Source organism: Cuculus canorus, chromosome 3 (genome assembly GCF_017976375.1).
Source record: "Cuculus canorus isolate bCucCan1 chromosome 3, bCucCan1.pri, whole genome shotgun sequence".
Lineage (NCBI taxonomy): Eukaryota > Metazoa > Chordata > Aves > Cuculiformes > Cuculidae > Cuculus > Cuculus canorus.
In genome coordinates, this window is record NC_071403.1 from 45,043,645 (window position 1) to 45,067,921 (window position 24,277).

General features: G+C 39.3%; 1 protein-coding gene across 7 annotated transcripts in view; it reads left to right on the plus strand.

The window, feature by feature from the left end:
- Positions 1 to 24,277, plus strand: part of ARFGEF3 (ARFGEF family member 3) — a 92,289-nt gene that overhangs the window by 41,845 nt on the left and 26,167 nt on the right. For 5 of the 7 annotated variants that reach the window (XM_054062234.1, XM_054062236.1, XM_054062237.1 and 2 more), the window contains 14 exons: positions 377 to 455; positions 3,833 to 3,937; positions 6,675 to 6,999; positions 8,559 to 8,671; positions 9,414 to 10,324; positions 13,894 to 13,977; positions 15,178 to 15,344; positions 16,573 to 16,738; positions 18,182 to 18,289; positions 18,537 to 18,752; positions 19,006 to 19,116; positions 20,509 to 20,659; positions 21,222 to 21,536; positions 23,065 to 23,198. In XM_054062234.1, the coding sequence (XP_053918209.1) occupies positions 377 to 455; positions 3,833 to 3,937; positions 6,675 to 6,999; positions 8,559 to 8,671; positions 9,414 to 10,324; positions 13,894 to 13,977; positions 15,178 to 15,344; positions 16,573 to 16,738; positions 18,182 to 18,289; positions 18,537 to 18,752; positions 19,006 to 19,116; positions 20,509 to 20,659; positions 21,222 to 21,536; positions 23,065 to 23,198 (2,985 nt within the window). The remainder of the gene's footprint in view (positions 1 to 376; positions 456 to 3,832; positions 3,938 to 6,674; positions 7,000 to 8,558; positions 8,672 to 9,413; positions 10,325 to 13,893; positions 13,978 to 15,177; positions 15,345 to 16,572; positions 16,739 to 18,181; positions 18,290 to 18,536; positions 18,753 to 19,005; positions 19,117 to 20,508; positions 20,660 to 21,221; positions 21,537 to 23,064; positions 23,199 to 24,277) is intronic. The other 2 variants (XM_054062235.1, XM_009557476.2) reach the window with 1 other exon arrangement.

Genomic DNA, 24,277 nt, shown 5'->3' on the forward strand with positions numbered 1-24,277 from the left:
AGACAGCAGAGGCTATGTAGCAGAGACAAACTACAGGAAGCGATACAGACATTGTAGCTGCTATGTAGAAGTACTGGAGACGGTCCTTTTTTTATTATTATTTATTTACATAATTATTCTCTTAATTGGATTTCAGCTAATCTTCTGTAAATGCATGTAAGAGATCAATGTTTTCTCTAGATTTGATACTGCAGCTTTTTCATTGTGTGGGGATCACTTTCCAATCTAGGACTTTCCTGCTGCATCTTCTCTATGAATTTTGGCAGCCCTGCTCATGTTTCAGAAGCTTCGACCAACTCTGAAAGTCTATGCAGTGAATTGAAGTTGTAATCCTGCTGCACACATGTAATGCCTCTGATCTTTGTCCTTTTTGGAGGTACTTCAACTGAGTCTCTTTGTGATGATGTTGTATCTGTCCTCACTGTGCTCTGTGAGAAGCTCCAGGCTGTCATAAAGTGAGTTTTTTCAGTTTATAATTTGAATTTATTACCTGGAAATTGAGAGTCTCACTGATACATGTGATTGTACTATTATGGTTTGGGGATTATGGAGCAAAACTGTACTTAAATGAAGTGTTTATTAGAGGAAGTATTGTTCACAATGCATTAATTTAATCATCACTTGAGACAAGAAGCTAATTTACCTGCTCTGTGCACTCCTTAGCTTTAAAGAGCTTCTAGTGAATCTCATCTATAAGTAAGTCTTATACAGCAGCCAAATACTTCTCAAAGGAGAAGTTTTCTTTTCTGGCTTGAAAGCAATCATTATAGAGAGAAAAACAGTTACAAGGGACATGGAAAAACCTAACAGAAACATTTAATATGCAGAATGAATTAATGTGAACTTCTTAGAAAGGCAGCATTTATCCAGTTGAAATAATTTGTGTTACCAAAGCATTTCTTAAATTTAAGAATATCATACACTACCTACTTGGAAATGCATGAGCCTGACTTTTAAAATCCAGTTATTATGGACAGTAAGAGTGTGTGACACTGCGATAAAATACTGGACTCTCTTGTTGGCCAGTACTGTGATGGTAGATAATTACTCTTAAGTTAAAAATTACTTAATATGGCCTTCTAGTATGGCTTGACTAATGGTCTATTAAGAAACGAGCCAAAAAAAAGCCTTAAGTTCTAGAGAGGTGACACACTATCCAAAAGCAATGCAAATACTATAAAGCAATTATTTAAAAACTAGAAATATAGCAAGCTGAGAATACTTTGAAAGTTTTAAGGAAAAACAAGTTCTTACTTGACAATATTGTTTCTGTATCAGTAAAATAAGATTTAACTTGCTACCGCTACCAGTTGCAAATCACCTGAGTCATAGCAAAAAAGCCAATCTGAAACTATTTTAAATGTAGTGTAATGCCCTCTCTTTGTTTGAACTGTATGTCTCTGAAAGTAGCTTGTGATGAACTCGGGGAAATTGGAGAAATAGAAAACAAGCTTGCATCTGTACTTCCTTTTATATACTCTGACATTGTCAGGAGGTCTGACAATGGAAATACTGGAGCTTAGAAAATATCAGAGCCGAAGACAGCACAGACGTCTTTTTGTGCAGCTCTTCTATAGACTTTCCTCCCATAAATATATCTAATTACAGCAAGATTTGAGTGCGAAGAGTGCCTTATGAAGCATTATTTAAGCAGTAATCAGCATTTGGGAAAACAAAAATGTGTTTCTGAATCACCTAAAGGAACATTAAATTTTTTTTTCAGTTGTGTGCATAGTTACAGAACAATAAGAAGAGATCTTCAAAAGTTGTATCTAACAATAGCAAGTGGCAAAACAGCTGAAAAATTAATTCATTATATCAAAGTTTGCTGGCATCTCAAGATATAAATAGCTATCATCTGATGAGTATTGTCCACCAAATGATAATCAATTTGAATTACTGGTTATGAAGTATTAAAACTAAACTACATGACAGTATCTCTCAAAATCACTGAAAGTCTTTTAAAAAATTATCTGTAATCCCAGCTCCCTCTAAAACTGTACTGAATTAGGACAGACTGAGGCACGCTGTAGGTCAAGTACAATAAGTAATTCAGAGGATTTATAAATACTCACTGAGCCATGATGTACTTCATCCTTATAATTATGTACCTAGACTGTTAGGATCTCTAATTACATGCAAAGCATAGTAAAGTGTTCTGATTGAATATGAAGAAAATAAGTTTAATTAGAATGGCTTGTTGGAGAATTAACTCTGTGAATGAAAAGCCTTTATTTCTTTAAAGGACAATTTTGGTATTTTCTTCAAAACTATTGATGGCAACTTAAGCTTCTAACTTTCAGGTCAGTGAAGGGAGGTTTTGGTATTCCTGCTCTAATTTCTTAATCTGAAGATTACATTAATTCCTCGTTCTAAATTTCAAGTTTATTAGAGTTTGGTTTTGAGGAGGCACAGCTATGAATGACAAAGAAGAGTTCAGGGGGATGAATTTTTTTCTTGGGACCGCTGGTGACTTTGGTGACTCTGGAATTTGTTGCAGCAGTGATATGAACACAGCAGCTGTGCTGGGAGGTGCAGGAGTACAGTAATCATTTCTGACCTGCAGGAAAACAGTTAGATATTAAGAGGCACCAGAGTAATCAGGATTGCAAGGATGCCCTGTGCATGCCCATGCAGGCATTAGCTGCAAGATCTCAATGATCTGCATTAAGACACATTGTGAGAAAAGCCATTGGGAAAGGAAGCAATTGTATCTGGAATGTGCGTATCTTTCAAGATAGGTGTGGACTACTGTGAGGAAAAGGCTGTCTCCTCTAAAAGACATAACCAGCCAGGAACTCTAAACCCTCCACAGCACAGAGTTAGAAATCTAGCTCCGATCCTCAGGATTCACTATTTTCTGCATAATATGTGAAACAGGTATTATTCTACTTTGGTGAAAATTCATCTATGTGAATAAAAAGGAATTCAGGTGGTGACAGAAAAGCAGACTTTTCTCTTTCTTTAATTTCAGTTAAGATAAATCCGTTCTTTACAGCTTCCTTTACCTACCATCATATCATCAGAAAACACATTCCTCCAGCTCTGATCTTGGACCAAAAAAAGAATGATTAAATCCTAGTCCTTTTAGGAATGAAAACCAGAATCTGACATGGGGAACTCCTTTCATAAGGCAGACCTCAACCTTGCTTGTCTCCTGGAACTAGTTCTGACAGTAGGTACAAGCATACCATACATTACAATTCCAGGTGTCCACAGGATGTTTCACGTTCTTTCTCATGAAGCTTACTTTGTATTTATGGTTTTGATGGAATAACTGGCAAAGCCCTGAAAGGTAGCCATGCCATCATGTAACTTTCAGCTTGTAGACATTGACTTTCGTCCACTGTGATTGTCACCAAGAAAACAGAAAAAATAACCAGAACAGCCTAAAAGCTCTTCAGATTGCCTGAAGAAAAAACTCTTGAGTAGTCCAAAATCTTCTGCTTTTCTCCTTTTCCCCACTTTAAAGGTTCCTTCCTCCTGAAGGTTTTCAATTGAGTTTGAATAATTATTTCTGTTTTCTTCTTCCTCTTTTTTTTCTCCCATAGGTTTTTTTTTTTTTTTAAGTTCCTCATTCTGAAGTTTGATGAATGAAATCTGTTTTCTTTCTGTTACTTACAAAACATAGTAGATGGCTGCGTATGTTCAGTACAAAATAAATGGAATGGTAAAAGTGATCACATCATTGTAAATCCATAGAAAGAAGCAAAATGAATCACTGCTGTAAAATGTGGTATAATTTTCAAGTGAACTAATGCAGTTGCTTTAGAAATAAATAATTTTTTTTTTTTTTTACTGTGACATGAATGGCATCTTTTCTCTTTGCCAGTGACAATCGGCAACTTCAGCTTCTTTACTTAGAGTGCATCCTCTCCATGTTAAACAGCTCCTCTCCCAGCATGCACCAGCACAAAGGATTCACTGATCTAATATGGTGAGTACACCTGAAGACTATTGCAAATAATTCAGTTTGTAAACATAAAAGGACATTCTCCCTTTTAGCTATGCAAGCAAACCTGTAATAAATCTCCAGACATAAGCAGAGCTCACTGTTAACCTACTATCAGCTCATTCTGTGCCTTGTATAAGATTGGTTAGGACTTCATGCTCAGCTAGCACATTAAATCCCTGTAGTGAATTATCACTCCCAATGAAGTCTGATGTGTTTATCCAGAACCAAAAATCTCTTACGCTTTCTGCAGTAGTTTAGGTTTCTGTGTGACATTAAACATACAAATATGCTGCTTATCCTAAGAAGGTGCTGTAGGTATTCTTACTGGTCTGATGCAGTAATACAGGAAGATAAGCAGAATTAACATTAGATGGTATGCTGGTGACCAGAAATGTTTATGGTCTGTGTAGGGTCTGAGGCTAAATGGTCTTTATGGTGCTTCTATTTTATCAAGATTACACTTTAATACACTTCACCAGAAAGGCTTGATGTCTTTAACATTCACATCTATCTCTAAATTGTTTGGTGTCCTCACTTCGAAGCACCTGAAATAATCTTTTTCCTTCTCTTTGCTTGCAGTGGAGCCTTTTATTTAATAGCATATGGATAATCGAGTCATAGCAGTAATGCAAGAATGTAACTAATATTCAGTTCCTCACAGTCCATGTCCATCTTGTGACCTTGGCAGGTGATAGTGTTAAGAAGATACATGTGACTGTTAATGGCAAATTTTTTTTTTGTGCTTTTACCCTGTAATTTTTGAAATGGAAGTGTTTGACTTGGGCTTGGTTCTAAGGACACAATGTGTAGAGTCACCTATAATTTCATGTGCTGTCCCAGCAATATCAGTGGCTGCTGGACTGGGAGGTCTTCAGATTGATAACGTTTGGCATATTGCATGGGGACCCTGTGCTGAGGCCTGTGGGAACTCTAATGTAGGAGCAGTATTCACTCTTTCATGGCAAACCCATTTCAGAAGTTTCCGCCCTTGAATTTCACCCAACCCTTTCTTTATGTTGATGTGACTTACTCTGGGACCATGCTATAAGCGAGGTCACTGAAATAATCTCGGTTAAAACACTTCCTGGTTTATTTTAAATTTATATCGTTGTGATGATGCAGCTTACACTGCAAATCTACAGGTGTTTGTATTTGTAACTGCGTATCATAAAGGGAAGCCATCAGGAACGGGACTTCTTGACTTCCTTGCTGCCAAGGAAAATGCATCCTCTAGCTACACACTTAAGGTGAGGGTGGGAAAAAAAAGAACCGTTGGGAAGGAATAAAAAGTTTAAACTGCAAAGATAACTTTTAATATATAGCGGTATAAGTACATGCTAATCCATCAGCTGCCTAGTGAAGTTGTGAACCAGACTGAAAGTTGTATTCTTCAAGGAGCTGTTGCCTGCATGCACACAACTTTCTCTCTGGCTGACACTTTGTAGTTCATTCTCAGTAGAAGGTAAAGAAGGGAGCAGACAGAGATTTAGCTCTGTGTTCTTTGACAGTGTTCTGCATAGTTTGATACAGAAGCACTTAATGGGAGTAAGTTGAGGATGGAATATGTTACTATTGCAACTTGTGATTAAGCCTGCTTTGAGGCAGGCACGTTTCTTAAGCAGTGAATTGATATGTTCTGAAGTGCATCTGATTGGAGAAAGAAACGGAATAAGTGGACTCAAAGCCGTTATCTGATATGTGATTAAAAGCTGTTTTAATTTGTGTGACTTCAGGAAGCCGAACTGTTTTAGCAAGCACATTAAGAAATGCAGTGATAGTTCTGGGCTGCATAAAAACCTTGAGAAAAGAAGATGTGCTTACCTGTGAGCACTTACCTATGAATACTTACCTATTACCTATGTGCTACTTAATCGACTTGTCATTGGGTGCTTGCTCTAGGCATCACCTTGAACTTCTGAGTCATGTGGGTTATAATCAGATTTGGGACTGTATTCTTATGCAGCACTTGAGATTTTTAACGTAGGGTCTTGCAGACTGAAGTAAAATGTCATGAGCAAGTGCAAAGTTGAAATAACAGTTAGTGGAACAAAGTGCTGAGTTGGTTTTGGCTCTGGTTCCACAGAAGAGTGAACTGCTCGTGTGGAATCACTTAACTTGAGTGTTCATGCAATAAAACGGTTGAAGGGAAGACGGTGTTTTTAATGTATAGTGACATATGAGGAGTTACAGTGCATGCTTTGAATTACTGTGGAGGTCTTCAATTATGTTCTCAAAAGCCAGTAAAACAGAGGCTCACAACTAAGGGTGTTTACTAAAAAAACATGCATGTGCAGCTCACTGATGGAACATCAGGCATTCCAGTTATCATAGACTGGATTTCTTTGGTCAGTTTTTTTTGAAGCTCCCAAATTGGATGGAAGAAGACACACTTGGCAGTACAAAAGTAGAATTGCTACCTTGTGGTAGGTTGCTGCCAGTGGAAGAGGCAGGCATGCTATTCTGTGAAGGGCAGCACGATGCAGCAACATGAACTTACAGAATCAATACTGTGTTTATAAAGGTATTTCTGTATGTACTAGTATGCTGATGCTTGGGAGGTGAAAAAAGCCTGGCATAATGTGTTATTCTATTTAACCACTGCTGTTGACTGATCATTAAAGCAAAAGTATGTATCTCATTTAGCTGTGGGCTATTCTCAATCTGTTCCTGTGAGATTATTTTTTCCATTTACCATCTGCTGCTTTTCTCTTTTCCTCAGGAAGCAACTGTGTCCAGCCCTAGTAGTAATCCTGGGGAATCCAATCCATGACAAAACTATCACCTCTGCCCACAGCAGCATCTGCCTTGAGGCTGATTCACCTTCCTCAGGGATCTCTGATCATGGCCGGGGTTCGGGTTGTTCCTCAACAGCACCTGCTCTTAGTGGGCCCGTTGCACGGACCATTTATTATATTGCAGCAGAACTGGTTCGACTGGTGGGGTCAGTGGAATCCATGAAGCCTGTGCTGCAGTCTCTTTATCACCGGATATTGCTTTACCCACCACCTCAGCACCGAGTAGAAGCCATCAAAATTATGAAAGAGGTAGGATGGTCGCATGTAAAGGCATGTAAAGCATGTAATATACTTATTATTATAACAGTAAATATTGCTGATGCATGCGTACCAATCCATTCCATACCTTAGGAAAAGAGGTGCTTGAAATCGTTCTTTCTGAGCACAGCTGTTGCATCAAAGCCACTATGACAAATATTTTTAGTTTTGCTAAATTGTAATAGCTATATTTGTCTCCATAATGCAAGCTGCTATGGCAACTTCATCAGTGTTCATGCTGTGTTACTGCATGGAGCAGATCCTATCCCGAAGTCATGACTGCTCTTTTGGGAGAGATAGGGTATGCTGATCTAGTTCTCAACTTCTTTGGCATCTTTCCCTGCTCTCTGTTCTTGCTAGAAGGAGACATTCATCCTTGCAGTGTAGTATTCCAAGCATTGAGGTGAATATTGATTATGTGCCAGCTTTTTGAAACTGAAATTTTGAAAACAGCACTAGAAACTGGAGCACGGGGAGACTTTAAGCAGCAGCTGAAATCACAGGCCATTCCATTTCACATGTATGACTTCCTTCTCATGTTGTAGAACACAAGGCAAGTTATCTAATTTGTAGCAGCAGTGAAGTCTCTTACAGGATTTTTGTTCTAGCTTGTGCATATCTAGGGTTTTCTGTGTCTGAAGATTTCTCCTAATGGCTTCCAGCCACCCACTGGGTTGTTGTCTGAGCTAGCAGTCACCCTGGCACTTGCCTTCCTCTAATTTTAAACAATGGCTAGATGACAGCTGAAGTCTTAGGAAAAGCTCAGTCTAATGTTGTTTCATAGAATCATAGAATAGTTTGGGCTGGAAGGGACCTTAAAAATCATCTAATTCCAACCCCCCTGCCGTGGGCAGGGACACCTCCCACTGGATCAGGCTGCCCAAGGCCCCATCCAACCTGGCCTTGAACGCCTCTGGGGATGGGGCATCCACAACCTCCCTGAGCAACCTGTGCCAGTGTCTCACTACTCTCATGGTGAAGAAATTCTTCCTAATGTCTAGTCTAAATCTGCTGCTCTTCAGTTTCCTGCAGGACACATCTGTTGCCTCTTTCTGCTTATTAATATGGGCTTCTGTGTAAAGCCTTCTTGTATTTCCTGGTGGACATTAACAGGATGCCACTCAGCAGGTCGAGTCAAAAGAAATAACTTTGCCTATCTTTGCATGACTATCATTTTGTAACTGCGTGACTGAAAAGAAAGGCCCCCTTTGGTATATAATATAATCAAAGATCCTTGCTCTATATTTAGGCATAAAGATTGTCTTGTGTGCAGTATCGGTTGAAACATATTCAGTCAAAAATATAAAGAACTGGGGAACATTGCGTGTGTGATTCTTTTTGGATATTCTCTCTTCTCTATTTGCTTTACTGCCTTTAAAAAGAAGAAAGGTAGCTTTGAGCGGAACATGAATGTCCCGTTTTCCTTTGCTGTGAGAAATTACAGTACTGCTACCTTGGGTTCCAGGGCTTGGCAGAGCTATGACTCATTTATTGTATTTAAATAATGCTTAGATAATTCTCTAGTAACTTCTTGTTTCCTTTCCTTTCAGATACTTGGCAGTCCTCAGCGGCTTTGTGATTTGGCAGGACCCTGCTCTTCTGAGTCAGAATCCAGGAAGAGGTCTATTTCTAAAAGGAGGTCTCATCTGGATCTTCTCAAGCTGTACGCTTTGTTTCCTCCTCTAGCCTCTTCTCTCTTTTAAGAAGGTTTACCTGCGTACACAAGACACTTAAATAGCTGTACCTGAAGAAGCATACCTGTATATGAGCCAGGGTATCTCTGTGGTTAAATAGGCTGTAGAAATGGAAGAGGGGTAAAAGCTTTTACTGATTTTTTGTAAGTCTGGGCCTGGTTTTAGAGGCATAGGTAGCTGCCTTGTGGAGTTAGTCAAAATACCCAGCTACTTTGGTTTACGGATGGAAATCTTTGGGTTTAGGTCCTGAACCTTGCAATGAAACTATTGTGCTTATTTAAGAGGTACATTTCCAAGATGAAGTGAAAGGAGGCAATCAGAAGTTTAAACATTGTAGATTGAGGAAGAAGGATGCTTGGTTCTTATAAAGATCATATCTTGTAGATAAGATAATTTTCAGAACACAGATAGTTTTAAATGTAGTTTCGGTTGGGTGTTGAGTTTTTTTTTCCAGTGTAAGTGCTTCTCTGTAAAGGAAAGCATGCTGTGCATGCTGGTACAAATGCATGATAACTGTTTCCCTGATTGGCACTCCCTTTACAGAATGGCCATGTCGACATGGGACGCTTAATAACTTGTTCTAATACAAGTTGTCTTGTGGCATACTTTCACTTCTTTTTTTCCTGGTTGTGGAGGGATGGTGTTAGATGATAGTGACATGTGCTTACTATATGTGCTCCGTCACTTAAATAAAATCTGTTGTCATTGTAGTATCATGGATGGGATGACAGAAGCGTGCATCAAAGGTGGTATTGAAGCATGTTATGCTTCAGTGTCCTGTGTCTTTGCCCTACTTGGAGCATTAGATGAGCTGAGCCAAGGGAGAGGTCTCAGTGAAGAGCAGATCCAGCTGCTACTTTCACATTCAGAAGAACTGAAAGATGGGACCGAGACAAGCAGAGACTCCATGGAGATCAATGAGGCTGACTTTAGGTGGCAGAGGCGCATCCTGTCCTCAGAAAATCCTGCTTGGGAATCAGGAAATGAGAAGAGTCCTGATATTAGCATTAGTGTTACCACAGACACTGGTCAGACCACTTTGGAAGGGGATATGGGACAGACAACGCCAGAGGATAATCCAGAAAGTCAAAAAAACTCACTGCCATCTCCAGCTGTGCACGAAAGCAAAGAGATTCATTATAGAGAACCAGAGTCAGAAACCATTGACCAGCCAGATGTTGTTCAGAGAAGCCACACCATAGTCTATCCGGATATAACTAACTTCTTGTCAGTTGATTGCAAGACTCGGTCTTATGGATCCAGATACAGTGAAAGTAACTTCAGTGTAGATGACCAGGACCTTTCTAGAACCGAGTTTGATTCATGTGATCAATATTCCATGGCAGCAGAGAAGGATTCAGGCAGGTCAGATGTCTCAGACATAGGCTCTGACAATTGCTCTCTGGCTGATGAGGAGCAGACACCACGGGATTGTCCAGGTCACAGGTCCTTACGTACTGCTGCTCTCTCTCTGAAACTGCTGAAAACTCAAGAAGCAGACCAGCACAGTGCACGGCTGTTTGTCCAGTCACTTGAAGCCCTTCTTCCTCGGCTTATAGCTCTTCCCAGCATAGAGGAGGTGGATGGAGCACTTCAGAGCTTCTCTTCAACGTTCTGCTCAGGTTTGCAGGCAAATATTTACTGTCTAACCAGCATGCACACTGTGATAGCGCTGTACGTGGGTTCTCTTTTAGGATTTTGTCTTCAGAGACCGTAACCAGAACAAGAAGGTTTGTGCTTTATGAAGCACATTCCTCCACAGCAACACACTTCATTTAGGGCAAAGCAGGTTGAATATGCAGGCACTGATTCAAAGGGAGGTCAGTCCATTGACTCTTAACAGGCTCTGGGTTATGTCCTCAGTCAGTAGAGAAATAAAATTTCCTACAGTAAGATACCACTTCACAGATTTGTGAAGATCTGATGAGAGGGTTTGCATATGTGGGGAGGACCATCACGTGTTTTGAAAGAGATTTAAGTAGCTTAGTACATAACTGCATTACTATTAGTAATGCAGACTTCACAAAGAAGGTGATAAAAAATACCACAGCAGTAAGCTCTTGAAAGGTTAAGAGAAATAACTCTCTTCTTCTTCATTCTTTTTTTTTCCTTAGTGCTGCTATCTATCATGATAGGAAATACAAAATTCAAAAGCCCAGACCAAATGAAAAATAGCTAAAAATCTTTTATTGTAAGAGATAAAGTACCTGCGCTTCTTTCAGGATTAGAAACTTTGGGATCATCTTTTGGTCAATCAAGCAAACAAACAAAAAAGCCATGCAAAGGCTAGTTAGTCCTGTTGATAGTATATTTAGAATGTATATAAATATATATATTTTTAGAAGTTTTCCTTTTTTCCTGACAGCTGCCAAAGTGGAAATATAAAAATTGTTAAAATATATTTTCCTCTTTCTTTAGCTTAATTCACCAGATTTGCCTTTCCCATTGCTCCTTTCTAAATCATTGCTTCATTCATTTGTGTTCTCTCACGCAAATTAAACTCATATAGAGTCAGAATGGATGCCTTCTATTGGTGTAATTTAGATATGAAGCTGAGTGAATAAGCTGATATTTCTGACACCCTGTTTGGATGCTACCCAAGTAAGCCCTCACTCAGAAAGATGGTAGATGATGTTCTTAAGAAACATTGACTATGTAATATCACAGAACAGCGAGACCTTAAAGAGGACATTAATATTAATTACATTCCCCCACTGCGATGCTCAATAGCATCCTTTCTGTCACATGGGATTTCTTTTTCCTGAAGAAAGAGTGGTCTTGAGATTTTGGCAAAAGACCAAGACTAGAACTCTAGCTCAAACCTTTGTGCACCTGTTCCCTCATGTACGAGTAAACCAGTTCTTTTATCTTGTCTGTCAAATCCCTTTAGAACACTTTATAAAGCATTGGAAGAGGTAGATCTAGCAGACTTCTAGATTTTAAGTCTAAATGTGGCTGTTGTCATTCAGTATGACTAACACAGCGAGAAAAATGGAAGAACGTAACTCAATTTCTGTATTAAGTCCCTATTTCTGGTTTGTACGTCTCTCTTAAAAAGATACCTAGTCTTGGACTCAGACTGTTGACTTGAGGAAGACCTTTCACTTTCCTAAGAAAGCCACCTCCAATGCTAAACCTGTACTTAAAAATGTATACAGTGTTTCCAGTCTGATTTGGTGAAGTATTCTTAGAAGATGCCACTCAGTAAGAAGTCATGGACAAATACGGTAGCATGTTGCTGTATTACTATAGCTTGGAACAGGTATCCTGGTGTTTTCATAGAACTGTGGCTGTTAAGAATCATAATTTTATGCTCTCACAAGATCTGTGTAAATCATGGAATGAGACTCAATCAAGATGAAGCAGTCCCTTAGCTTGTACCTCAGATCTTAAGCAAGAGTCCATCAGTCCTCCTGAGGTGAGGACTTGTGTTCCTGTGTTGGTTAGAGAGGCATGAGTTTGAAGACCTGTGGGAAGAGAGAGTTACTGAAGTTGAAACGCATGTCTAGGGATACAAACTCCTCCTTGGAGAGCTTCTGAGACACCAGTATGAGGTGCCTCTATAGGCAGCATTTGAGTCCTTACTTCAGTACTCCTTTGTAAGTGCCAATAATTCAAGGCACAAATTAGGTGATGAAGTTAAGGAGAACCGGTCCTATTCATTGTATGTACAACATATATTAATGTATAATTCCTGAAGAATACATTAGGAAATTTGAGTATTGTTAAGATTCAAGTTGAGAAGAGAGGTGCAGTTCTGAGACCAGCCAGTTCAGATACAGTGTTATTGTGTTTCTGAGAGACTTTATTCAACTACTTTGTTTCATTTTTCAATTCTTCTTATACTTTGGGGCAAAAGTGCAATAGCTACAATTAGTAGTCTTTTCTACAATCTATGTCTTTAAATAGTATTGTAATAGTATTATGTTTCATAGGATTGAAAAGCAACAAAAGGAGGTAGGAATTTGAGGCACTGATATGGAAGTATAAGCCTGGAAAAAGTGAACTCAGATAAGTAGTGTTATGGTGAAATTAAGATTTAGAAGACAGTTAGTTAAAAGCCTTCCTGATCTACAATTTTCATCTTTCCTTGGGAAGCACTTTTGTTGCTAGATAAAACCAACGCCAAAAAAAATCCTTAATGACACTTAAGTGTGTCATCTGTCTTAAAAAATACTGAATTATCTAAAAATTCTCAAGGTTGTCTTGACTTGCACAAAACATTAAGTCTTGCATTTTTTAGGACCTCCTTTTACCTGGCCAGTTTAAATGAACTCTGTTAAGACAATGTGCTAACCTCATCGTTTATTACAGGAGACAGTTTCATATAATTAAAATCGATGATCAGTGTTCTCTTAATTCAAGTGTAACAGTTCTCTTGAACTGCGGTGTCAAGGTATTGATTGTAGAAATTGTGTGCTATTGTATGAATAATCGTAGCAAACATTTTTAGCACCTCTTCTCAGTTTTGATTCCATACGTTTTAGCAGCAAGGTTTTTATGTTAAGCATTGTTCCAAGCTTATGCATCAGCTAATTTTCTGCTTTTGAGATCTGAGCATCCCTCAAATGCAGTTATTTCTTTTCCCATATTTTAGAAGAAATTAAGGACCATATTTTTCCCAAACACTTTTTGGGTGCTTAAATGCATACCCAATATGTAGTAGCCATTTTTATGTGGAGTTATATACCTTTCTTTTTTTAATTGTAGTCTTGTATAGGAGGTTGTACAATCTTTTAAATATTTTAATGCAAAACAGAGGGGTGGGGTGTTTTCTTTTACATACCTCTTTGCCTTGAGTTTTTTATTACTCCAGCAGATTCTAGTCGTCCCCGAGATACATACTTAAGAGAGAGATGGCATCAAATCAATATATTCTAGCTACATCAATATCATGATCTTCCATCTAACAAAGTTAAAGTTAAAATGCATCTTTGCCTTCAGTGATGAAGGAGTCAGTGGAACTACTCACAGGCTACTTCCACATGGTTGCAGTTTTGGTACCAAGTAAAAATTTTCTGTTAAGGTTTACCATAAGAAATCTACCCTAAGCACATGCCAGTTCACATGGATATGGTGTGTGGCCAGTCTTACCACTCCACTTCCACAAAGGTTGCTCCCTTGAACAGCTATTCATTTTTTAGACCCACCCTGGAACAGTTACTCTCTTTCTAAATCCGCCCTCAAACAGTTACTCACCTTATCCACGCCCCCAAAGTGACGACAGTGGAAAGTCCGAGAAGGCAGCAGCACAGAGCTTTCAAACCCTCACGAGGCAAGAAAAACATTTGCTTCTTTTCTGTGTGTGGATTTTTTTTTTTTTTAAATGTTAATAGTTTGTTGTATTTTGTCTAAGAAGAGGCATGAGCTTTATGGTGGGAGGAATATATTCACAGCAAAACACTGCAGCAGTTAACAAATTACACAGCTATGTTTCATCACATAACTAACCTTGGAAGCTGGGGTTTTTTGTTTCATTTCAAACCTCCCTCTAGGATAAAGCTTACTCTTTTAATCATCCCTAATTGGCATTATATGAATGGATTTCACAGTTGATGTGAAAACCATGAAATATTGTTGGTCTTGTAGAGGGGAACTGATGTTGGGTTTTTTTTCATGGACCAAAAGACAGATCATTGGGATTCAACTAGGTATTACTTGATACATGCTTTTTTTATCTATAGGTCAACTAACTTAGGCGAAAACATATGCGCCATCTATTTTACTTGGGAAGAAGAGATTGTGCCACTGGGCATGGTTGTAGACTGTCATTTTCATACAGATAGTGCATGAAATAATGAGCGCTTACAGATGGCTTACAAGTCTGATAGAGCTGCAAGTGCTCAGCTATCTAGAAACCAGGTCTTCTATGAACTAAACAGGACTCGGAGTTGTAATGAGTTCCAGCCAAGTTGGCCCAACTATTTGTCCACATACCTCTAGGCTATGGTGATAATGGTGGTTACAGCCTGATCCTGCAAGGTGCAGAGCACTCCAGTCCCCATCCAATAACTCACTTAGCCAAGAAAGATTTACTGGGAGGAGGGGTTAAAAGGGCTGTCACCCTCATCAGCACCGTTTGGTGTAATGTATCCTCAGTTATTTATGCAGACCTTGCCTCCGCCAGCTCCAAACTCACCTTTCCAGTTAGCATTGCAGATGTATCCTGCCCTTCGCTTTGTACCTGGCAGTCATCCAAATGAATGCTGGTGCACCTTGTGTGTTTCAAATTTAGTATGTTGATTTGCTGGACTGTGACTGGAGTGTTCAGTTTGCCATGCAGCACTGCATTCTAGATGGACTACTTATTTTTCTGTTCCCTATTTTAGTACATTTAGTAGAAATAAATTTCTACTGATGATTCATTAACTGTTGTAGCGATCTGTTGCTGCCTGAAATGCTGGGGTTAGTTTCTAATTTTTTTTTTCCAGGCAAAATCTGTAAAATGTGAGAGCTCACATGGTGTTTTTGTTAGGTATGATGCACTCACCAGGATTTGAGGGAAACCTCAGTTTCAGCTTCCAGACTCTGATGAATGCAGACAGTCTATACATGGTCTCACATTACACTCTGCTGCTCAACCTAAAACTGGCCAACTCTGATTACTACAGGAAGAAGCCTGCTCAAGACCCCATGTTGCTGGTGAGTTGGGGAATATGGGAAAACGTTACAGAAAGAAAATGTCATGCTTCTTTCCACATAAAACAGCCTACATAAGGCCTTCAGGCTCCTTGCTAAGTGAAGAAATAATAATTGCAAATGAAGTGTTCTCCAAGTTTCTTATGAATCTTGCATGATAAATGTCATTCATCTGTATTATACAGCTTCTCTGTAATTCGGGGATGAATGAATGCTTCTTACTTATTATCATTAAAGTAGCAGTGATTTTGATGAACAGATCTTCATTAGCATCATGTGATGCATGAACTGTTGTTTGTGCACGTTATCAAGGGACAACCTTCATCTTGCAACTACTTTTGAGTATATTGACAAACTTCTTGATTAATACTTGATTTGTATTTATGTAGATGAAGACGTGAGGAATTAGAGTGAAAAATAATTAGGTTTTCATGATACGAACTGATGATTTTTTGTGGCACCTGAGATTCCTCAGCTTCTTGGGCTTTTTAAGAATTGTTTTGAAGGCTGCAGGATCTATAAAACACAAATCTGTGTTTTTGAACTAACTCGCCCAAGAGTTGTTGTTTTGTATGTTGTTTCGTCCTCAAAAAATTCAGTGATATGTGGAAGAAAAAAAATAAAAACAAAAATAAAACTGTCAAAATATACCACTATTGCTGAACTTCCCTTTTAGAAGTATTTATATTCTAGAATACTTCAAAAATAAGTGGGTTTTGACATCATCATCAGTTCTAGTATGTTCTTTAGCAGCTGTGAGAGAAAAATACGTGACTTGGAAACCTAGGGACTATCCTGAGCATGACCTAAGTATTGTTGAAAATAGTTCAGGTATCTAATTGGACCCCAGTTCATCTGTGGTGGCTGTTCAATGCAGAAGGACCTCGTTGTTGGACAGGCAGTATTAGGTGCCGCAACTTCTTTTTGATGGAATTGAAATCCTACGCCCACCTTGTGGTAATAACAAGAGATCAGCATGTCCCACTGTGACTGTGCAAGAACGGTCAGTATGACTTGCATCTTGAATTAACTGCAATAAGAGAAGGGAAAGCTCCTTGTTCATGTCACTTTCCACCACAGAGACACACTGCAATCCTCAGATAACTCTCATTTTTACATAACTTAATTTCTGGTCATGAGTTCTTTTACACTCAGGAGTAGATCTAGGAGCTGAGGTTCACGCTGTAGGGCTTACTGTTGTCTTACATCCAGCTTTTATGGTTCTCTGCAGAAGGATTTCATGAAGCAGGTTCAGTCCAGTGGAGTGTTGATGGTATTTTCCCAGGCCTGGGTTGAAGAACTGTACCACCAGGTACTGGAAAGGAACATGCTGGGGGAAGCTGGATACTGGGGAAGCCCTGAAGAGCACAGCCTTCCTCTTATCACCATGTTAACTGGTCAGTACTATGTTAAGGTGGCAACACTAACTTCCAAACACATGTTTAAAACAAGCTATAATATGCTGCTTCATTGCATTCCGTACAGAATAGCATGTTATCGTGCAACATGTGGTGTTTCACTAAGTTACCAATAAAGAAGGAATAAGACTTAACTGTGGCAGGGACTTAAGTGTTCGTTTTCGATCAGACAGAAAGCTTTTGAAGCATAGGTTTAAAATAACAACTGTCCTGAGGGTCAAGTAAAGTAGACTTGTTCACTGAACCAAAATATTTCTTAGTTCTGTAAGCTTCAATTCTAGTAGACTTGGTACCTGTTGATGGTAAGTCTTGAGGCTGCTATTTTTTTGGTGTCATAGCAAAGCTATTTTAGTGTGCCTATGGTTGCAGTAAAAATATAAATAGTGGCATCTGAATCTGGAAGCCTTCCAGAAACTGGGTTCCGCTTGGTTCAGATTGGTACTCTGCCAGGGATATGCCAAATGAAACTAGAGAGAAGCTGAAAACGTGGAATACCTCTAACAAATGCTTGAAAACAACTCTTAGCTCCCTTTGAGGGGAAAAAAAATCAAATAGTATCAGGTGAAAGGCAGCAGGATGTCTATAATATTGTATTGATATCAAATGCACTGTCTGCTTGAATGTGTATACTGTATGATTACAAAGAGGTAATTAAAACAATGTATGCAGGGAGAATGAACACTGCCTTCAGCTGAACCATTAACTGATAATCAAAGGGCACTGCTTTGAAAGATTTTTGCTAATTGTATTGAGCTCAGTGTTGCTTTTAGCTGTTGAGCCGGGAAGTTGAAACACTTTGGGAAAACAATAACCATGAATTATGCAGAGAAGAGACAGACAGACAGGAGCTGCTAGAAAGGAGATCAACCTGACATCTCTAACATTGAACTCTGTGAGAAGCTGGTTCTTTTATTGTGTTGTATAAATAGTTGTATTTCTTTAGTTGAGATTGAACCTACCTAAGTCTACTAAATATTGCATTTAGGACATAGGATCCCAGTGCATCTTGAGGACTCAGACTGAGGTCTGGGAACATCTATAGACAGGATTTAGCAAGATTTGAAAGGCTGTGCTAACAAATATGGAGAATTAAGGGCGTGGGAACTTCTGAAATGTAAGAAATACTATGAAATCTTTGCTGAAAATTCTGTAGACTGTGTAGCTTTAGGGAGGGTACATGTGTATGGCTTTTGAGAGTGGCATATTTCTCCTCTTCAAGAAAACATTTCTTGTACTGGAATATGATGTCATGGCTTATGTTTATGCCAAGGCTTCAGAGGGCTGCCAGAAAAGAGCAACTGCAAAGCATACCTGAGAAGTCGGGAGCACTAGTGCTTATTTGAACAAAGAGCAAGTAGGAGATGTTTTCCTTATACAGTCTGTGTTGGATAGTAATCTACTGTTTTTTTAATGTTCTGGCAGACATCGATGGCTTGGGAAGCAGTGCAATTGGTGGCCAATTGATGGCATCTGCTTCAGCTCAGTCTCCTCTTTCCCAAAACCGGAAAACAGATGATTCTGTTGTTGCAGGTATTAAGACTGTATTATAAAGCACAAATGTATCTACCAGCAGTGAGTTGTTATGCACCATAAGCTTATTCAGAAAAATTGTGGTTTAGAACAACAATTTAAGGGTTGAGGGAAGTATGTCAGTATATCCTACATGTGAATTGACAGTCCAGGATGCAGAGGACAAATGTGACTTGTTTTTTTACTACTAATGATAAAGCTGCTGTAGTGTCATTTTCTAGTGGTAGTAATGCATTTCTCACTCCAGGGGTTGCTTTTGCCCGATACCTCTTAATCGGCTGTTGGAAGAACTTGATTGACACTTTGTCCACACCACTGACTGGCCGTATGGCAGGCAGCTCCAAGGGGCTGGCCTTCATCTTGGGAGCAGAAGGAGCCAAGGAGCAGAACCAAAAGGAGAAAGACTCCATCTGTGTGAGCCTGGATGGACTGAGGAGGGCAGCCCGGCTAAGCTGTGCTCTAGGTACTACTGCACGTGGGATCTCATGACAGACTCATAGAACAGGATGGTAACATTCCTTGAAGGCATTTGGGAGAGAGAAAAGCAGCATCCTATTCCAGTCTTGGATAGGAATCTGGATTGTAGGAACTCCATGTAGAGCTTACCTGCCCTATAGCATAGACATATCCAGCCAACTTATCTTCACACAACATGAGATTGCATGGGATTGGAGAGAGAATTCTGGTTAAATGGTAGTTGTGTGGCTGCTTTACAGGAGTTGCTGCTAACTGTGCATCTGCTCTTGCCCAAATGGCTGCTGCCTCCTGCGTCCAGGAAGAGAAAGAGGAAAAGGAAATCCAAGAGCCCAGTGATACTATAGCTCAAGGTAACTGTGTGATTAAATTATCTACCTTATCTCATATTGCCTGCAAAGATGCAACAGGATAGTACTTTGCTGCACGTAGAAGGGCAGATGGGAATGCCACTACTGTATACCACTGGCTTATAGGCATATGAGATGTATATCTAGAGGCTTCAGTGTATGCACTGCTGTCCTACGTTCTTAACTTTATGACACTAATGGTATTTTATGTGGAACTGAAATCAGTGGATAAACCAACAGATAAACCAACATCATTTTATAAATGTGCACTTTTAAAGTTTTGTGATACTAGTACCACCGTAGGGCATCAGATAAACTTTTTTTTTTTAAAGTAATGAGTGGTAGTATAAACTGAGTTTGCAACCCTCTCCCCATCCTTGGTTGTCTTTTGTCATCAGATATTTGAAACTGCTTCTGATTCATGTTAAATGAAGCTGGAATAAAAAAAATACATATGTATAACATGTAAAAAGTTCTGCATCTTTATACCACTGCTTCAAACGCAGTTGAAGTTGGTAAGATCAATTGGCTCCGATGGCTGTTTGGGGAAGCACATAGAATGTGTCTAATGACATCTGATTTCTAATGGCAAGAAGGCCATAACAGAACACAGTCTTGCAAAAACGACCCTGCTTGGCACTTTAATTTGATGTGTCAGTACAGAAAACAAAACTGAATAGACTCGAGCATAGATTAGCTTTTAACCATTCTACTGCTTATGGCTGAAGCAACTCGCCCAGGCCATGCTGGAGAAAAGAGGAGGCAAGAAGTGGTGGCCAAAGGCCAATAGGTCTGGTTTATAAAAGCTTCCAAAGCTTCAGAATTTGTTTCCATTCCAATGCAACATGAAAACCAAATTTTTCAGAGATTTTCAGGTAAATGAATAAGGTCCAAATGCTTGTAGTTCAGATCAGGATTATTTTTGCTTTGACAAGAACATCCATTAAAAAAAACTCTTTGGTGAAACTTTTGTATGGAAATAGATAAGAAATCTATGAACTCTTTTTTTTCCGTAGCAAAAGAGATTTTGGTAAAAATAAATAAATGTCCATCCAGCCAGCTCAGAAGAGAAACATATAATATCACTGGCAATCTGCATCTGTTCTGTGGGCAGCAGGCTGTGAATTTGGGGGTGGTGGAAAGTGTCAATCTGACACTGATTTTTTTCATGCATATAAGATCAATCAAAAGTGATTTTAATTTTAAAACTGTCTTATGTTTATTAGGAAGAAATGAGTTTCTTTGATTTGTTTTTTTTTTTTTTTTGTTTAAAATCCACATTCTTTTATAATTTTAAGACTATATACCTTTGCATCGCCCTGTATACAAACCAGTGTTTCTTTAAAAGCTGGAGAAGCTAATGGTTTGGTATTTTTTTATTTTTCATTGCTGCAGTGAAACAGAAAGTGGAGCAGAAACTGGAGCAGATGGGGAAAGTGCAGGGAGTCTGCCTGCACACTGCTCATCTTTTGTGTATGGATGCAGTCCTTAATGTGGGCCTGGAGATGGGCAGCCATAATCAGGACTGTTGGCCTCATGTGTTCAGGTACTCACTAGCTTTCCCAAAAGAGATGAATTTATACCATGTTGTCTAAAAGTAGTGGACTGAGTAAAATGATTTTTACATGCTCTGGGAGCGTTCTGTATAAACAGTGAATTAACAGGCAGTATCTGTAAGAGAAAAGCTAGTGCTATTTTCCATCACTATTCAGAGATGAAATAAATGCTTAGAAACTTCAAAGTTACCAGAAGACGGTGTCAGACACAGGAACCTAAATGGGCTTTTCAGGCACCTCTACTAAACTATTTGTCATCTAGGAACATGGGAGGCCAAAGGGTGCAAGAAGACAAGTTATCAGTCTGTAGTCTGAGAGTTAGAGATCATCTGTTTACGGATTGAGGAGAATGTTCTTTGCATCACATCTGGTTCAAATGTAGAAACGGGTGCCTGCAAATGGACAGCAGGCTTTCATGTAAGCTGGGTTCCCACAGTGATTGGGCTGGAATACATTCCCAAGCATTTCTTCAGTGAGCCCAGTGATTAGTGGGAGAGGAATTGTTGTTCTGGGGCTTTTTTTCCATCTTTTGCTTCTTTTGTTTGTTCTCAGGGTCTGTGAGTACATCAGCACGCTGGAGCACACCCACTTCAGTGATGGTACTTCCCAACCATCCCTTACCATCACCCAGTCACAGCAGGCACCTGGAGGGCTGCACCTAGACTCTCTGCCTGGGGATTCTCCCCAGGCACTGATTGCTGAGCAGGAGACCACTCTCAGCAGCAATCCTGTCATTCAGCCAGTTTCTATCCAGGAACTCATCAAGGAGAGCAGTAAGGGCAGAGCTTTTGACTTCCGTGGGGGCAGCCTGCTGTGTGGGACCAGTGCTGCCAAGGCTGTTCTCACACTCTCCACGCAAGCTGACAGGTAAAAGCAGCACTATCAGGAACCAGAATCCAAAACAGAATAAAAATGTAACTTTATTGTGATGCAGTGGGGCTTGATCTTTTTTTTTATTGCAGCCACTTGTTTCAGTTGAGTTTCGCGAGAGTGCGAATGCACTGCATGTGCATCACAGCCTGCAGTTCCTAAAAGACTTGGTTTTCTGCATCTTTCTGTATTACCCTGCGGGTACTGGGCTGAGTACATCTGGGCACAACAGTGAATAGACAAAGTTAATCAAATACAACCTGAGAGTGGTGAATTTATTGCTTGCATGTAAATTAATCTTTCGTATTCCTTAGGGCAAAATAAGTGGGCATCTTGTCCTCACAGGAAGGGACTGAGTGACAAGACCAGTGTCACCTAGAAAGTAGCTGCTTCTGTCAGGACTGTGCAGACAGCTTGTCAGCCTGCCCCAATGTGTCCGGAGAGGGAAGGGCCACCCTACATGGTCACAGAATGGCTAGGTTATGGGCTGCAGACTGATTTCATAGATATTTTCACTATTTCTGCTGTTCCTTTGGCAGCCCAAGTTAGAGTTGAAAATATTCTGGGTTTGCATGTTTCTAATACTCTTTCTTCTCCAGCTGACATTTTACATTCTCGATCTCTGCCCACAGGAGGGTGTATTTTTTAAATTCAAAGGTAAAAATAGTGCGTACTGACACTGCTTGTAGGATTTTAACTCTGCAGGGAAAGTATCTTTTATTCAGGAAGCTCACAATACAACTTGGTTCCGAGGACCGGAGAATAGCAGTAATTTTAACAATGTAGGTTTGATTTTTGTACTGTACTTCAGTGCAGACATTATTAGGACTCACACCCAGTTTCCCAGGACTATAGAAAGTTTTGTGTGAAAAGCAATGTCAGAAAAATCATATTTATGTCAACCATGTGAAATTTCACTGTGATTTCTGTGGAATCCACCTCCTATGTTAACTTAAAGGGTAAGTTTACTGCTTTAAGGGTACAGATTTTAGCTTTTAGGATCTCATTGCAGTTGAAAATAACTCTTGTTTGTAGTCCTAAATAGCAATTCAGTAGAGTAACTTTAGGTCTGAGACTTGAATTAATTTGGTTTTTCATCTAAGGGGCTGTAACTTCTAGTGAAACAAACTGGTGTAACTCTAAAGTTAGTGAAGCTATGATAATCTATGTTCTGAGGACCAGGCACATTCTCACTGTTTGTTGATTATTGGTTCATGAACTGCCTGTAGCATTAGGATGCATTAACGAGGAAGCATTGGTCCCTTGAAAAAGTAACTTTTTGGTTTAGTACCACAGTCAAATCTTGAAAAGGTTCTGGTTGGTCCTACAGCACTCTACTTTCGGTCTTTCAACCACTAAAGCTTCTGGATCAGAGTCTTTCTGTATAAATGAAAAAGCCCTCAATAACCCAATGTATCACCAAAGGCAACAGGTAGCAGCCATATATGGATAAGGGTTTTCCTCTGACATGCACATTTAAGTCTCTGTCGTATTTTTCAGTTAAATTCTGTTCTTTTACTCACAGACTCTTTGAAGATGCTACTGACAAGTTAAACTTGATGGCGCTGGCAGGCTTCCTTTACCAGCTCAAGAAGGCTTCTCAGGCCCAGCTTTTCCATTCAGTGACAGATACAGTTGATTACTCGCTAGCCATGCCAGGTAAATCGCTTGAAGATTGTCTTACAGAGTGCTGTCTTTCATATACAACTGTGTTGCTTAAAGCACTTCCGTTCTATTTATGCAGTTTTAATTTTTCCAATTGAAATTTCAAGGTGTAAGTAAAACACAGTATTTATTCTAAGGTCTTTCTGTAGGAGCAATTCAAAGTCTTTAGAAAAGGTTGAGTGCTTTTTATGGACAGGGACCACATCCACACTCGCTATGAAACACTTCAGAGGACATTCATTTACCTCTTTGACTTTGGGGATGTTAATTATCCACAGATATTTAACCAAATATCTGTAAGGAATTCAGTAGGAAAACTCATGTGAGTGTAGACCTATGACAATGAATTTAGGTCAGACTTTGGACTGTGGGATAACCTCAGAGGTGTTCTGAAAATGGATAATAGCAAACAAAGCACAGAATTGAAGAATGTTAAATAAAGCAGTGGGATTTGTTCCACTTGCTCTTCCCTGTCAGTGTGGAGAATGTACCTTACAGTACAAGGCCTCTAAATTGTCACTTCCATCACTGTCTCAAATATAGCAGGATTGGACCTGAAGAAAGATATTTCGCTTAAATTTGCACTGTGCCTTTAGAAGTTACATTAGTCAGGCAGTGCTTTGTTCTGTCTTGTGGCAGACATGGATTTTTATCTGGTATATGTCTCTAATTTAACTGATTTCCCTTCTCTCTGAGGTGCTACTTGTCATTTACTCAGTGTGACTCTTCAAGTTGTTAATTTTTCACACTTGCTTGTCTCCAGGCCTCAACATTTGTCACTTTATTTTTAATAAACGGTGATGTTCTTATCATGTAATTGGTAGTCAACCAACAGTAGTTAGTAATAATTAAATTAAAAATAGCATAGGGCAGTTGATTAGGGTTTTTTTAATATTAAAAAGTGCTATGGCCCCCGATTACATCTTTTGTTAGAGATAAAAACACCAGTGTATTTAAAATGGGGAAATGAAGTGTCTTTCCAAATATTGTAAGAGCAATGGAAAGTGAATCCCTTTCAATAGGAAGTTGAGTATTACTGGCTGGGGAACAGGAAGGTGTTTTCTGACATTCTT